At 32.0% G+C, this 16,986-nt stretch overlaps 2 protein-coding genes across 2 annotated transcripts in view; one reads left to right on the top strand and one right to left on the bottom strand.

The window, feature by feature from the left end:
• The window catches only part of LOC143922537 (uncharacterized), a 71,619-nt gene extending 56,276 nt beyond the window's left edge, over nt 1-15,343 (bottom strand). Inside the window, exon 1 of the mRNA XM_077445805.1 lies at nt 15,215-15,343. The gene's annotated coding sequence lies outside the window, so the exon portion shown is untranslated. The remainder of the gene's footprint in view (nt 1-15,214) is intronic.
• On the top strand, nt 360-14,307 carry LOC143922412 (serine/threonine-protein kinase OSR1-like). The gene is made up of 15 exons (XM_077445638.1): nt 360-363; nt 435-452; nt 494-500; nt 784-838; nt 4,103-4,283; nt 7,313-7,437; nt 7,515-7,608; nt 11,138-11,282; nt 11,479-11,644; nt 12,248-12,395; nt 12,477-12,673; nt 12,744-12,884; nt 12,984-13,057; nt 13,917-14,109; nt 14,191-14,307. The coding sequence occupies exons 1-15, from the start codon at nt 360-362 to the stop codon at nt 14,281-14,283; spliced, it is 1,641 nt and encodes a 546-aa protein (XP_077301764.1). The 3' UTR covers nt 14,284-14,307.
• Nucleotides 15,344-16,986: the final 1,643 nt, after the last annotated feature.

Consider the following 16,986-nt stretch of genomic DNA (forward strand, 5'->3'; position numbering starts at 1 on the left):
AAATTTAATTTGCATAATGAATTGTTTAAAAAAATTGAAACCATCTAAAAATTTAATTGAAATAAACTCTTTTATTTTTTTTTTCTGTCAATTCAGAAATTGCCCAACGATAAGTGCTCGTGGTAATTAAAAGGTTTCAAGTTTATGTAGATTTAAAATAAATAATAAATTTGTATTATATGTATATCATCGTAATATGAGTGCTTTTTAATTTTTAAAGTGCTTTTGAAGAAAAGAAAGTACACGATTTATGTACATCAAATTAAATAGCGTAATACTTTTTAAGCAAAAGAAATTAATAAAATTCAAAATTTGAAAATAACAGTGCGAAGCTTATAAAAATATGTAATAAATACAGCATGGGTATTAATTATTTCTATAGACAATTAGATAAAAACAAAATTAATATGTAACAGTTTATTTTTTGTTTGTAGAATTTAGAATAAGTAGAAGTTTGATATAGTATTTCCATTTTTCCAATATTTCCCTTAAGGATTACCGTATGTACATACATACATATATAGAAATAAACAACTTAATAAACAATAAAATGATATCTTCCAAAGACTATATCGTGGAGTTATCATTTTAACAGTCTATGAATATATGTATATGAAGTTTTATGCATTTGTAGTAACAATTATACTATAATTTTTATAATGGTTTCAATCAGTACAATTAGTATATAAAAAAAAGGATGTAGTTTTTTAGATTCAAATTACCTAGACAATCATTTTAGCCACACATATTCAATGTATAATAATTTCTTAATATTGTTTTCAGAAGAAAAACGGGTAATGAAGTATACTCAGGAGGACCCTCCGGAACCTTTCGCCAGGTACGATTTATAATTTTTGTTTTATGGTCTTAATCTTGGCAAGCATAAGCTTAATCTATTTATTTTTTGAAAATAAACAATTCATTATTGAGATTTATAGTTAATAGTTGAACAAAATCCGTTAACATTTAATCAGAGTCGTGGAGTCGGAGTCGTAATCAACTGACTCTAATTGTTTACTTTATTACGGTATGTGTCAAGTATTGCAGTAAATCCACTAATAAATTGAAATTTAATAATTTATTTATAACAATCATGAATTGAAATTACATTACAAATGAACTCTATAAATTGTTATAATTATTCTTATCGATTAGCAAACATTTTAAAGTTTTAACATTCAATATTGCGTTTTATCACTGGACCACATTTTGTTAATCGAAGAAAAAAATCCTTCGGCAGATGCATATGTATGTTCCTGGTAAACAAAGACAATATTTAACTAATTTGCCAATATTTTTGTAAGAGACATCAATTTTCGCTGAAGGCTTTGTATATTTAAATTCACCTATTAGATAAAAAATATATGATACTCGAAAAACCAGTACTGACTAATAAATTGACTAATAAAATTAGAAATAAGAACCATAACATCGCAAAAATAGATATGTATATGTATATTCAAATGTTTCAAGTGAAATTATGGCCAAAATAGAAAATGTTTGAAATCTAATATATCTTTCTTACTAGTAAAAACATAATATTTAACCATTTTTACTTTAGATGAAGTTTTGTGATCATGCAAAAATTCGAACTCGAGATTTTGAATGATTCGAACTCGGAATCGATTACTGATCACGTTTTCATGATCTAGAAAAAATGTGTCTGTATTTTGGGGATTTTTTGAACACCGTTAGGGCTGGGCCGCACCGCTCAACTCGCGAACAACTTGGTTGAGGGCGACCAGACCAATGCACGCAGGTAGATGGGACATGCCACACTCGTCGACTTGTTTGTTGCACACATTTCCATACATTTTTTCGTGTCGCGCAACAAGTCGGCCGACAAAGTTGCACGGTGCGGCCCGGCCCTTAGTCGTATCGAAACTTTAAAAAATATTGGCCTGGATGACAGAGATGTCAGATTGCTACGAAATATTTATTGGAATCAGACTGCAGTAGTACGTGTCGATGATCAATTCACTGATGAGATTCCTATAGAACGGGACATCAGGCAAGGATGCATCCTATCACCTACTCTTTTTAACACCTACACCGAATCCATCTTCCACGATGCTCTCCAAGAGGCGGAGGACATCAAGGTGGGCGGCGAGACGATCACCAATATAAGATATGCTGATGACACGGCACTAGTCGCTGAAAATTTAGCAGACCTGCAAAGATCTCTAGACCGTGTACATCAAGAAAGCAATCGAAGAGGTCTGCGCATAAATCTAAAGAAGACAAAATTTATGATAGTAGATAGAATGTAAACAGACACCGGGAATCTAACCTTGTTTGAAGAGGTGATAGAAAGAGTAAAAAGATTCAAATACCTGGGTACCTGGCCGAATGAACAGATGTACCCAGATGAAGATCTAAGAATCCGCATCGAGATGGCTAGAACACCATTTGTAAAAATGAAGGCGGCGCTTACAAACAAGCATCTCAATCTTCATACGCGGTTGAGATTTGCGAAGAGCTATGTCTGGACAGTATTACTACACGGATGTGAGACGTGGACTCAACCAAGATGATCAGCCGCATCGAAGCTTTTGAAATGTGGGTCTATAGGCGTATGCTGAAGATTCCGTGGACCAAAAAGATATGAAACGAAGCTGTCCTCGGCATGATGGGGAGAGGCAGGGAACTTGTTTCTGTCATCAAGCGGAGAAAGATGGAGTACCTCGGACACATGATACGGGGTCCAAAATACGAATTTCTCCGTTTTATAACCATGGGGAAAATAGAAGGAAAAAAATGGATTGACAGGAAAAAGTTATATACGCCGAAGATCTGTTCCGAGCCGCTGAAGACCGATGGGGATATCTTCAAATAATCGACGAGGTGGTCGCCAACGTCCGGATGCGGACAAGGCATTAACAAGAAGAAGAGTCCTATCGAACTGAAACTTAGTATCGGTTACTGAAATTCTTATCGACACGTTGTATTTTTTTTTTCAAATTTTTAAATTGACCGGAAATGGTACCTCCCCTTATGGTGTCGTCTTTTTTTTTAATTTTTTAATTCAATTATCTCCCAAACTGCTAACTGAATCGGACTGAAATTTTTTTACATGTAATAGAAATAATAATCTTTATAACCTTATATTTTTTAAATATTTTTACCTGAACCGGAAGTAGTACTTTTACTCTAGAGAATCGAGGTTTTTTTATGTTTTCCTCAGAAACCTTTTAGTTTATTGAACTGAAATTAAGCTTAATACCGAGTTATGTATATAATTTGGTAAGCATCCCTCAACCGAAGTGGCAGTTTACTCTTGTCCGATTTTTCTTCCACTATTTTTTTCGACCCCTTAAACATGTGTACTCGTCACTAAAAAAAATCAAGTATAATTCTAGTATCAATGTGATGAAAATAAAAAAAAATCATTAAATTTTATAAACCGGAAGTGGGATTTTTTCCTCTTAGAAAGGTCAAAAATGTTGTGCCCACTACCCTGTCCACACCCCTGAACGTATCAAGCTGAACATTTATATTTGTATTCGTTATGTACTAACTTAGAGCTGCTAAGGTTTTGGTCAGAATTCGTAAACCAGAAGTAGTATTTTTTTTTTAAACAATATTTCATTATTTTATTTTGACCTTTTTGATATTTATTTTGTATACTGATAGTGATTTTAATTAAAAAAAAATTGAACGAAATCCGACAACCGGAAGTAGAGCTTTTGTCTTATGCAAGTTTCCATACATTTGCACTCAATTTGTATCAAAAATGTAGCTATTAGTATTTCATAATGCTGCCAGTATGTGTGAATGTGTCTGTACGGTTCAATATATAATAGAATTTTGTTTTGTGACTTTTCTTATATTCCTCAAATACATATGTCGATAAAGTCATAGGTGGGTCACACCCGATTTTTTTTTTCGCTTTACCTAATTACGTTTTTATTTCTATACAGTTCTTAGTAGATTGATATTCAAATATATGAAAACTAATTTATTTCCTATGTCAGCTGTATATGTACATCGACGTAAATTGAAAACACAATATAGGCTATTTTGTGTATAATATCAAAAAAAAGTAGTCTATTCATGTTGATTGACAAATGTGTATATTGATATTGTTTTATTTTGAAATAAGAATAGTGATGCGGAAAAATCCCAAAGACCAGGAACCTTGTCGTCGTGCGCTCGAGCTGCAAGAGAATCGATTGGTGGAATCGGGAATTTGCTATCCAGAAAGATAGGAACTCCAGGAGGACCTCCGCCAATTGTTCCGTGGCCCAACACGCAAATACACTATGAGGTCAAGCATATCATAGGTAAGAAAAACACACTTTTGAGTCACAATACTTTGCTAGAAATTGATTCTAATCACAAGAGAACTATTTGAATTAATTTATTAAGATTATTCGTATTAAATAATAAACAGGTTTAATGACCTTTAATCCGCAAGATATATATGTATATAGTACATACATGCGTAGTGTTGTAAAATTCTCGGTAATAATCTTTTGGAGAATATTCTCCAGAATATTTTCCAACCCGAGAATGTTCCAGAATATTCATTTTTAGAGCATATTTATACTATTCCGTTTCAATTTCAAAAAATGGATAAATTCATGTGAACGGTAAGATGAGGGAAGACACGAATACAATTAATTAACTAATGCAAAAAATAATTAATAATAATTTTTAGCATTTTGCATGTCATATGTACAGAGAGAGGGTAAGCAAATGTGACTTTTGAACAGTTGGCGAAACACAACAGAAATGTTACGCCTTTTATGTAGTTTGTGTTAAAAGATTTAATGATAACGGAGAAAAACTCAAAGCAACTTATTTATAGAACTGGAAGCAAAAAAAACCAACTTACATAGTATTAAGAGGGCTGTACACCCGAAACCTTAATTTTGTTACCGTTCCTTTCTTCGATATGTATATTGAGTGTATGTATATATTGAGTGAATGCGACAATATATATCAATATATATATTGAGTGAATGCGACAATATATATCAATATATATATTGAGTGAATGCGACAGTTGCGCTTCGACCAGATAAAACGTATTTTAAATTGACAAAATCGAGGTTTCGTATTCTACTATTTTCTCCTCCAAAACTGGACCAATTTTTAAAAAAATTTCATCATCGGTATGAGAAAAATACTTTCTGTGCATCTATCGGCGTATTTTTTTTAAAATCGACCGTTAAATAAGCACGCTGGACTCGTTTCGTGGGTGTAAAAAAGAGGCGATTTTATAGATGTTTGGCGGCTCCTAGCTCATATAAAAAATAATTAATCAAAAAAAATAAAACGATAGATGCACCCCAATGGTGGATATCCATAGCATATTAAAAAATAATTTCTCTAGTGCCATAATTGAGGAAGTGAGAAGTATAGTACGTTTGTATGGACAAGGCGCTGCTGTCCAGCCCTCTTAATAGTAACTCGCATTGTTTATTTACCAATTTTTATCGTTTCTAAACTTAATAAATTTACGATTTCATATTATGTAATGTGCAGTCTTTGGCGGACGAAGAGTCCGAAACGGGATCCTATTGTTAATTTCTATTGTTAACCTTTTTTTTGCTCTCTAGAGAGCAAAAAAAACAATAGAAATTGACAAAAGAAACCCATCTATTTCGAGCCGGTGCATCCACGCGCTGCGCTTTAGTAATGTGTAGAGGTAGGATAGCCAAGGTGCCGCTCATTGTTCCATTGTTGTAATTCCTTTGTAAAAAAGGTTCGGCAAACCTTTAACAATGCATTTACAACATTTGGACAATACGCGGCACCCTCTGGGTCCGGGCTTTAGTAATGTGTTTTAAAAGTACGCACTGATGTGAAATAACAATTAAAATACCCAAACTCATACAAAACCTGTGTTAAAAAATTCCGTCGAAAACTTTGAAAGTAAATTGATAAAAATTCATGTGAACGTTAAAGATTAGGGGAGAAATTAATAAAATATTTTTTTACGATCTTGTGTGTTAAGTTTAAAAGAATGATTAAATCAGTACGTTGGAACAAATTCATTGGAATATATTCACCAACGCAATAAAAATGTGTATAATTTATTGCTTCCAGAGTTAATAAGCATTGCATTCCTGCGATAATTTCACGGAAAACGTGTCGTCAGAATGAAAAAATGACATTCAAAATGCTCTCAGACATTCTGGAAAGTCCTATTACTCCTATTAGGTTCTAAAAATATCCTAGAATCATCTAAAAAGCTAATAAACTATCTAGAAATGTTTTATAACCGAGAAGAGAATATTCTCGTTCTCCGAGTATACTATCGACATATATGGTAATTTTTATCGTATAGATCGCGAATGTTACTAAATTAATATAAATTACAGATGTTCTCAACCGCACCAACATATTCTTATTTAAATTGAACAATTACATTTTAAGCGGATGTCATTGTGACTCATTGAATATCATTTTAAGATGTCATTGAATTAGTTTAAATGTTAGGGGTTCTTAGCCGTATCCAATATTTACTTATTTAAATTGAAAAAAAATAAGTAAATATTGGATACGGTTGAGAACACCTGTCATTTATACTAATTTAATAACACCCGCGATGTATACGATAAAAAGTAAATTATTCATTTAAAATAAAGACAATTTTGGAGATGGTTCAGAAGCCCTGACATGTAAACTAATTCAATGTAATATGCAGTTCATACGCTTAACAAGTATTTTTTTTTTCAATTTAAATAAGTAAATATTGGATACGGCTAAGGACCCCTAACATTTAAACTAATTCAATGAAATCTTAAAATGATATTCAATGAGTCACAATGACATTCGCTTAAAATGTATGTAATTGTTCAATTTAAATAAGAATATGTTGGTGCGGTTGAGAACACCTGTAATTTATACTAATTTAATAACATCCGCGATCTATACGATAAAAATTACCATATACATCGATAGATATATAACATTTATATAATACAATAAAAAGTTACTTTTTCCATTAAAATAGGAAAATTTAGGATTTTTGAACATTTTATCGCTTGAACATTATTTCCATGGACATTTTGTCGCGTGAACATTTTTTCGCGGGTACATTTTGTCGTTGAACCTTTTGGACTTGCACCAATTGTTGTGTAACCGGTTTTAGGGGGGGCTGGGTCGGGCGGCGCCCAAGGGCGCCAAATAAATTAGGGCGCCACATAATGCGCCAAAGGTGCTTTAAAATTTAAAATTAGAGCGCCAAAAGCCATACAAAATTTTAGATTAGAGCGACAAAGGCGAAAGTTTTTTCTAAGGGTGTGTAAGGTCGGTACTGTATATATGTATGTGTATAAATACTTTGTGGTGATTTTTCAAGGTGTTGGGGCGACGGCAACAGTCCATTATGCTTATTGTAAGTCGCGCGAGGAAAAGTGCGCCATAAAAAAGATAAATCTCGAGAAATTTACCACCGCCACGGAGGAGCTGCTGAAGGAGATCCAAGTAGGTTTAATATTCTGCTAAATGGTGATTGATGCACATTATTGTTGTTTGTAATTGTGACCCGTTTAACGTTCAAGGCGATGTCTAATTGCAATCACGAGAACATAGTTACTTACTATACAAGTTTCGTCGTCGACGAGGAGCTGTGGCTTGTTTTGAAACTGTTGGAAGGTATGCAAAAATAACATAACAAATGTTCATGATGTGCATATGTATAAGAATGTACATATGTATTCATCAGAGGAAGATCTCTCCAATCTTCTTTCATACATTTATCCATATCTTGTCTGTCTGCCAATTGGGAACCAACAACAACTTGGGTATATTATTTTCATCCATTTTGTACTTTTTTAAATTTCCATCCGCATTAACAACGCCAGGTAGTTGGGTAAGTACTGCATATATACGTAAATCTTAGCTTATCACACTTTTGAATACGATTTAAATAGTTCCATAACCCATAGTCAACTATTCACATTGTTATCTGCACTCCACTTTTATTCAAAAACAATATTTCTATGTTATTATATATTCAGGGTTGTAGAATAGCCTGTACGCACCGGTACGGCGTCCCGCCACTATTTATCGGCACCGGTACGCGACCCGCCATAAAAATTTCAAAAATCAAAATAGTATAAAACTTTAATTTTTTCGAAAAGGTTTACCACTTGAAATATATTTTTCACCCAAGCTTGATGACAAAGATCTCTGTCGTGCATAAAAATGCTGTCAGATTCTAGGATACCACATGTGAGGCACCAGATTTGTCTTCAGCACATTTAAATATTGGTCCCCATTCATGGACCCATTAACGAAATAAATGGGCTCTGGCCTTTTTTTTCGTTTATGACGGCTCAAACCATTGTCTAGGGTGAATGTTCAGCTGTACTATCGATACATGAGGGTAGGTAGGTACATATGTAGTTCTCAAATGAATCAACAAACAAACGCCTTTGTGTCATGAACTGAAGGATACATTCATCACTCGAAGATTGTTTTGAGGATACATTTGATGCATTTGTTGCATAATGCAAAAAAAGGGTGTGATTTTTTTTGTATGGTCACCAGAAGTTGCGCAATAAATTAAGGAGTAATGGGTGCGTATAAAAAAAAGCATTCGGTAGGTATGTGAAAAATGTGAACGTTGGTAAATAAAAGCGATGTCAACGAAGATGAACTCTGGAAGTTGTTACAGTTTCCTGAGTTTGTCACTATTCTTTGTTAAATTAAAGTAATAATGAATTTCATGTTTCTAACTTTGTTTTTTATTTGTAGTATCGTTATGATTAATAGTTTTTAATACCATTCCAGCTTCTAAATTAACTTCCATTTGCTCCTTTCCCGGTAAAGTGTTGGGCTTACACCTTCTCACCGAACAATACTTTTAAATCATCTTTAAAAGTACTGGACAAAGAAGAGCCTTCCGGCTTAGTTTAGCTTCGTTTTTTTTAGTTTTCCGGCTTAGCTTCCGGTTTTCGACCTTAGAGTCATTTAAGTAGAGTCTTAATTAATTATGTAAAAATGCATGTATTGTAAAAAAATTGTGCAAAATCGAGCGTACCGGCACCTCAAAATTTAGCACTACACCGCTGATTATATTATTTCAAAATTGGTTTGAAATGCGCTATATGATGATATTAAATGGTAACAAATTCAATACGATCAAACCTCATGTGATCATACATACATATATAATTATATGTTGTAATTAGAAAATTTAATCAAATTTAATACAACATCCGTTTTAATCAATTAATGTGATCAGTCTCATAACAATGAGCAACAAAAACTCATGTTTTTACTTACAGGAGCGGAGACTAATCAATCTTTACTAAGTTTAACTCATTGAATTCATATATACGATGATAATATTTGTTGGCTTACAGAGCATTTAAGAGATATGAGCGTTTAAAATTTTGTATGTGAAAATTTTACAGATTTTTGGGTTTTGCAGTTTTTTAATTCATAACCTAGTGTTGCTTTGCTAAAAGATTTTAATTTTATATTACTTTAAAATTCGTATAATTAATTATCTAGTGAATGTTAAAGTCAAAAATATTTTTCCCGTTATACTATGAACTAATTTCACTAATTCTTCACTTAACCGTGTTTATAAGAGCTGGTTTCCAAAATAAATATATATATTTTTATTTTATCTGAATGTACTAATTTGAGCAGTAAATGATTTCATCACTCAACCTCCGAAAGCGAGATTGATGCAGTAATGCCCTCTCCATTACATTTATGTGCATTTTTAATCTTAATTTAAAATCATTTATCGCCCAAATTAGCAGGTTTCAATAAAAGAAAAAAAATTTACATCAAAAGGCTATCTTTATAAGTGTGATAATAATGTGAAAGATAAGCGAAATCAGCTCATAATATGTATTACAGAAAATACAATGTGTAAAAATAAGCATATTCTTGACTTTTAAAATTCGCTGGATTCAAATTATTATTATATGAAGCAATAAAAAATCACAATCAATAGACAAACACATGTGAGTATTGATTCCAATAGTCACTTTTGGCACAGCAACGACTAACGACACAGCAAAAGCCTAAAATATGTTAAAATTGCCATTTTTTATCTCTTAAACGAGTGAAAGCCAAAAAAATCATTGCCATATTCGAATTTAGTGGGTCAAACTTAGTGAACAGTTGATGAGTTTCCGCTTCGGTAATTTTTAATGTCGCTCAGTGTAATTAGTGTTAGCAGACTTAATGTGATCAAAAGCTAATCTCAATTCCGACGCTTTAGAACCAAACAATGTGATCAAATTTTGTGTTTTTAATGTGATCACACTTATCGCACATACATATATGTATATACGCATAAATAGTTACATCTATTGCGATCACTCTTAGTACAATTCCATCGTCTATTTTTTTCACTTATTAATCTCTCCAGTTGCATATTTTTTTGTTATTGTTTGTTTTGGTTTTGAATTAAAAAACTATGTTTGTTACATAGTTTTTTAATTCAAAACCATATTTCTCTGCATATAATTTATTTCACATGACATTCTTACGTCCTATGCTTTGATTCTGCATTAATTCATGTTTAATATTAAAATCCTTTGTTCTTCAAACTTAACATTAGCTATTTGTTACTACTATTTGCTACTTTACATACATAATAATATAAGGTGCGTCAAAAGTCCTTTAATATATGCGTACACATATAGTTAAATTTTAATATTGGAGCTATATTTAATCGTGGATCCATATACAATTGAAATTCTTATCTCGTCAACATACAATGAGTATTTAAGATTTAAAACATTAGAATCACTCCATCGGCTCGAACAATTTATACATAAGTTCGAACTGTAAGGTTCATTTGGAGAAAAAGGAAGCGTACAAACACAAGTCGAATGAAATCACAAGGATAATCTGATAAGGTGATGATTTTTCGAATAAAAATATTAAAATCTTGATTGAAACTCTATTTTTGTTTATTTCGTTATACATTTCGTTCATAAGTTGTGAATAAAAATAATAAACATATATTTTAAAGGGAATTTTGTTCATCTTAAATATTTATTAATACTTCTGCATTTTTACAGCTACCGTACTCGGCTTGCATATTCATCAAACTAGGCTTTAGTTTTACAATTTATTATATTATATTTACATATATATGTATATGTGTTCATATACATGTCATCATAAATAACATTGTCATGTATGACATAAGGTGGCAGTCTCTTGGATTTGATAAAGCACAAGATGCACAATGAGGATTGCAAACGCGGCGTATTTGACGAATCCATCATTGCAACCGTGCTGAAGGAAGTTGTGAAGGGACTCGACTACTTCCATACTAATGGACAGATACACAGGTATATTAAATATTTGCAATGACGCCATTCACAATCGATAAACTCTCTGTACTGTGCGTTTGATTGTAAGATTTTGCGAGTGCTTTGTTATTTGCGAGCGTTATTTCTACATGATTTTTTGGTTGCTTGCTTTTGCGCGAATCTGATTTAATTGTGAATTTGTGTGATATGCAGCTGGTCTTTTTTTTCGCTATAGGGACATTAAAGCTGGGAACATATTGTTAGGGGATGAGGGCACCGTGCAAATAGCCGACTTTGGAGTATCGGCATGGTTGGCCACGGGCCGGGATCTGTCTCGGCCTAACGCACGGCACACGTTTGTTGGTACGCCATGCTGGATGGCTCCCGAAGTCATGGAACAGGTAGTAGTAAGTAATAATAAGTGGGCCCTAATGGTAAATTAATTGAATCGTTCGAATTAATATGTGCAAGGAAGGTTTTGATATAATGATTTGAACTGTTTTCTTTTATGTCAAAAATCAAAGTTTTAATTTTTTTATAATTAATAGCTTATGCCATAACCCATGCTATGATTTTTCATCGGGCACAACACTAGTAATTTCATAATAACAAAAACCAGTCTATGAAACTGTACGTTACAGTACAAGTATATGTTACAGTGAAAGCATATTTCAAGTGAAAATGTATCAAACAATGAATTTACAACGTTTAAATATATAAATTCAACCCTTAACAATCCAATCTTAGATGAATACGGCCAACTCTTACTTAACCTAACCTATCCTGACCTTTAAATAATACCGACCCTAACAATCTAATCTTAAATGAATAAAACCAACCCTGAAAATGTAACAGGTTATGATTTCACTGAAACGTCAATGAAAATATAGTTTCACTGTGACATATGTACATATATAATACAAATTTACTTAGTAACGAAAACTATTTAATTTATATTTTACTGTTATATATAAGTGTATTTAAATATGAAATTGTTTTTGAAGGATAAGGGCTACGATTTTAAGGCCGACATATGGTCTTTCGGAATAACGGCCATAGAAATGGCAACCGGTATGGCGCCATACCACAAATATCCTGCGATGAAAGTGTTGATGCTGACGCTTCAAAACGATCCACCAACTATTGATTCAAGTAAGCGAAACAATTTCATCTTACACGTAATCACTCTTATGATCTGAATACATACAAATGTAGATGTTATTTTTGATGCAGACGCCGAGCAAAAAGATCAGTACAAAGTTTACGGAAAAACTTTCCGCAAGATGATAGCGGACTGTCTGCAGAGGGATCCGAAGAAGCGGCCGTCGGCGTCAGACCTGTTGCAGAATCCGTTCTTCAAGAAGGCAAAAGATAGACGCTTCGTAGCTCAATACTTCTCGTCCGTTATTCCCAATCCGGAAACTCACAAGGTTCGAGTCGTCGCAGAAACATTTCAAAAACCATCTTTGGCATAGTTTGATACTGAAATGTTCATTTCAGACGAGCAGACGACTCACGCCGACATCAAACCACTCTACCCAAATTGACGATTGGATATGGTCCGATGAAGATGATAATAAAATTGAAGCCATTTCGAATATAAAGTTGAACGACTCTGCTTCATGTTCCAACTGGGATCAAGTAACAAACATTACTATTATTAGTATTATATAAAATGATATCTATCTATACCATATAACACAAACTGTTGTGAATATCAACTATAATGCAAACTTTCAGCTCCCGGTTGCAAATGGTAATAATGATATTAATAAGAATGAATTGCCGTCGCTCGGTTTAGTTCTTAGAATAAGGCCAGTGGAAAATTGTTATATATTAAACACTATACTTAAATTATTATTCTGCTATTCTATCATTCTTCGAATCATTTTTACGATTGCATGTACATATGTATATAATTACAAGCTGCTGAAATTTTTAGTTTATTTATTTGATAAACTATAATAAATCAAAGACATGCCTCTTGAAATATGATTTAACACATTTGAAAAATGCTTGGTTAGGTTAGGTTAATTCTACATACTTTCGAATCATAATTATGATTGCATGTACATAGGTATGTATATAATTTATATATGCTACTGAAATTTTTAGTTTATTTATTAATAAACTATATGATTTAACACATTTGAAAAATTGAAAATGCTGTACATATGATGCTTTTAAATTGTATGCATTTCATAGATTGTGTGCAAAGTATGGATTTTGATTTTTAAATGCTTTTTATTATTACTATAAACTATGTTCACAATGCATCTTATATCTATTTTCATAGCTACTGATCTACTGGCTGCTTACTAGCTAAAATCATTTTCTATTTTACAATTAAATTTCATTTTTGTTAATAATTATATGTAGTATTATATAATTCTAATGTACAATTGTTACAAAGTATTGAAATGATTTATAAATATGAAAATGATAGCTTCTAGTCAAAAATCCTTGTTTTGAGAAGTTTGAAGTTTGAACTCTATTTTGTGACCTAATTCATTATTCATTTGACTTAACATATTCAATACATCCAATTTTTGATGTAACGTTTTCTGCCATTTATAGATATGTGTGTCTAAAACTGAAAACTCTATTCTCTAGAATGAAGCATGTTTAAATTCCTAATAATAAAGAAAATAATTGATTGTGATGAATTTACAGGAACAAAAATCTCCAGTTGGACGACATCCGCTTTGAATTCATACCCGGTAAAGACAAACCTAGCGGAATAGCATCCGAATTAGAATCCGCAGGACTAATAGATCCTCTAGACGTAAGTGTAATAACTGAAAATCTCAACAATTTAATTATAAAATCAACCACAACGTCATTCAACTCCATAATATTTCAATTGGTAAGTCTGCGTCATCGTATTATAACAATATTGATAATATTAACTGGTCATAATATTCATGTGCTTTTCCAATTTTCACAGAATTCGCCGTCTCCCAACGACACGTTCAATGATAAAGTGCTGTTGGGATATGCGCAGATTTCGATCGCCGATCAACTCTTAGATCCTAATTAATTTAATTCAATTACTAAAACTATTACCCGTAGGACATAGCTGTGTGTTATTATTAAAATGGTTGTTATATAAGTAATCTGTAGAATAATTGTAAGGTATTTATTAGCGTAATTATAAATTAATATTTATAAATGAAAAATCTCAGATTTATCTATATATAATAAATGTCAGGGTGTATGATATTCACTCAATTTCTCACTATTATCTAATATGAAATATAATATTATATGTGTGTATGTAGTATGTAGATGTGCCATGATATTTAAAGATGTGCCATGATATATGTAAGTTAAAAAGATTCATGAATAATATATGTATTTACTTATAATGAATGTATTTGCAAATTCGATAGAAACTCTAATTGTCAGTTTATTCATAATGCAGATTTGTTAATTTCATTTTGAAAAACGATGAAGTTTCTCATATGGGAAAAGTATTCGGATGGTATTATTAATATGTTTTTATTTTATTACCCAGATAATTTAGATTATATTTACTATTATTAATTTTTCCGTTCAATCTGGATTATAGAATTTCCACTGTAATTCAATTTATTGATGATTAAACGTGTTGTGATTGAATGATTGTGATTTTTTTTGCTGCAAGTTTTTTTTTTCGTACCATTTAAGTTCTTGAAATATATTTTTATAAATTATTATTATTATTATTTTATTAATTTATTTTTTAAATATTTTTGGCTCCTGATTTTTCAACTCCATTAAAATTTAATTTTTTCAAAGCAAGCATTTCATCCAATTACTGAACCAATTCCACAAAATTACGAGCATTCCAACTTGTCTGTCTGTAAATCCACTAACCTGAAAACAAAACAAAATTATAATTCATTTAAGAACGTTACCACAACTTAAAAAAACTCAAACATAGCTGTAACCAAATTTCAAATTAAATATTTTGTATATGAGCTAGTAACCTTGTTAAGATATCATAACAATACCCTAAAATATGTATATAAAAGCACAAACTTAAATCACACATTGATTTGCACAAAGCTAAAATTTTAAACATTAAACTGTCAAAGTGACGTTAAATAAACAAAAAGGTTTAAATACGAGCATGTTCTACTATAAGTAAATTTTTAAGTGGAGTAAAAATATAAATGATTACAGAATGCAATAGTTAATATTAGCGATATGTGAGAGTATTCTCTGAGAGCAAGAGTATTCTACAAAATATTATTTTTCGTGAATATTTCAGGTTTGTTTTTGAATGGCTAAAAAGCGTCGTTACATCATTAAATAACATTTGAGAGTAGGTTTTTCAACTTTTTTTTTACATATTTGGACCATAGATATATAATACACATAGATGGACCCTGACGCGTGATTTTGGTCGGAGATCTTGTCGTCACTAACTGAGGGGTGCGGGGGTTTAACTAGCGGGGAAGTTGGGGAAAAAAAGGTTTTTTCCCTACGACGCTGCGGTCCCCTCAGTTAGTGACGACAAGATCTCCGCATATCTATCGACAAGATCTCCGCAATCGACCTTTCCTACTTAGAAGCTAACTACCTACTGAGAGAAAGTATGCATGCGCCATGTATTTTGTATGCGCCAAAAGGGAGACCAGTATAAAGCGTGAGGGCGGATCTATGTATTATACATCTATGCTTTGGACTATTTAAAACAAGAAAAAACATTTCACTAACTATTATATATACATATATATTTGGTTGACATTAACAACAATCGAAAATTCAGGCCTGCAGACTCACTTTAGAATAAAAGGAGGGAAAGCATGCCACAACTATAATATTCAGTACTCGATCTATAGGAATCGTTTAAGGCAGTGATTCCCAAAATGAATGCTACCACCCCCTCTGGACATTAAAGCAATCCAGGGGGGGGGGGGGGCAGCAACAGGTGAAATTGGAGGAATTTTAAATAATTCAGGGGGACGTATCTACATACACTGGAGCCCAATACATGAATTTTTAAAATTAATTATTTTATTTATTTTGGAAAATTTACAGTCTTAATAAAATATAATTATTCAAAAGATAAACCATTTATAAAAATTTTCACATATAGATAAGAAAAAAGTTTAAATATTAAAAAAATAAAATAAAAAGTAATAATAATTTTAATAACGGTAGTACTAATGATAGCAGTAAAAATAATACTAATAATAGTAAAAATAATAATAACGTAGATTTCAATTATAATTCCATATTTCAGCAAAATAATTTAAAAAAATAAAACAAAACACATCTAATGACGTTTCTATGGACAAGGCACTGGGTCCAGCCCTCTTAACGTTTAAAGTAGATAAAGTAGATAAATAATAAAAAAAAATATGGTTTTGTAAAATCCTTATGAAACGCATGGTAAAAAAAAGATGATAGATTTTTTTTTACTGAAGGGGGGCCTCAATTTTCAAATGCACCTGGGGCCTCCGATTTACTTGATCTGCCACTGGTAGCACACTAAATTGCACCCTAATGGGGCCGTCGACACCAACAATATTACTTACAATATTTTCTGTAACAATTGGATAAGGAAAGTCTTGTAAGTAATATTGTTGGTGTCGACGTCCCCAATGAGAACGTTCTTATAGCCGGTAGTTGTGCGTCAATATCGAATTTTGTTTTCGGCACTTCTTATATTCCCCAAATACATAGATTAAGTCATGTATCGGGTATTTTGTCCCAGTGTAAGGCGGTAGAAACATAAAGGAAGAAAATAAAA

The sequence above is a fragment of the Arctopsyche grandis genome, chromosome 2, assembly GCF_051622035.1.
Source record: "Arctopsyche grandis isolate Sample6627 chromosome 2, ASM5162203v2, whole genome shotgun sequence".
Classification (NCBI taxonomy): domain Eukaryota; kingdom Metazoa; phylum Arthropoda; class Insecta; order Trichoptera; family Hydropsychidae; genus Arctopsyche; species Arctopsyche grandis.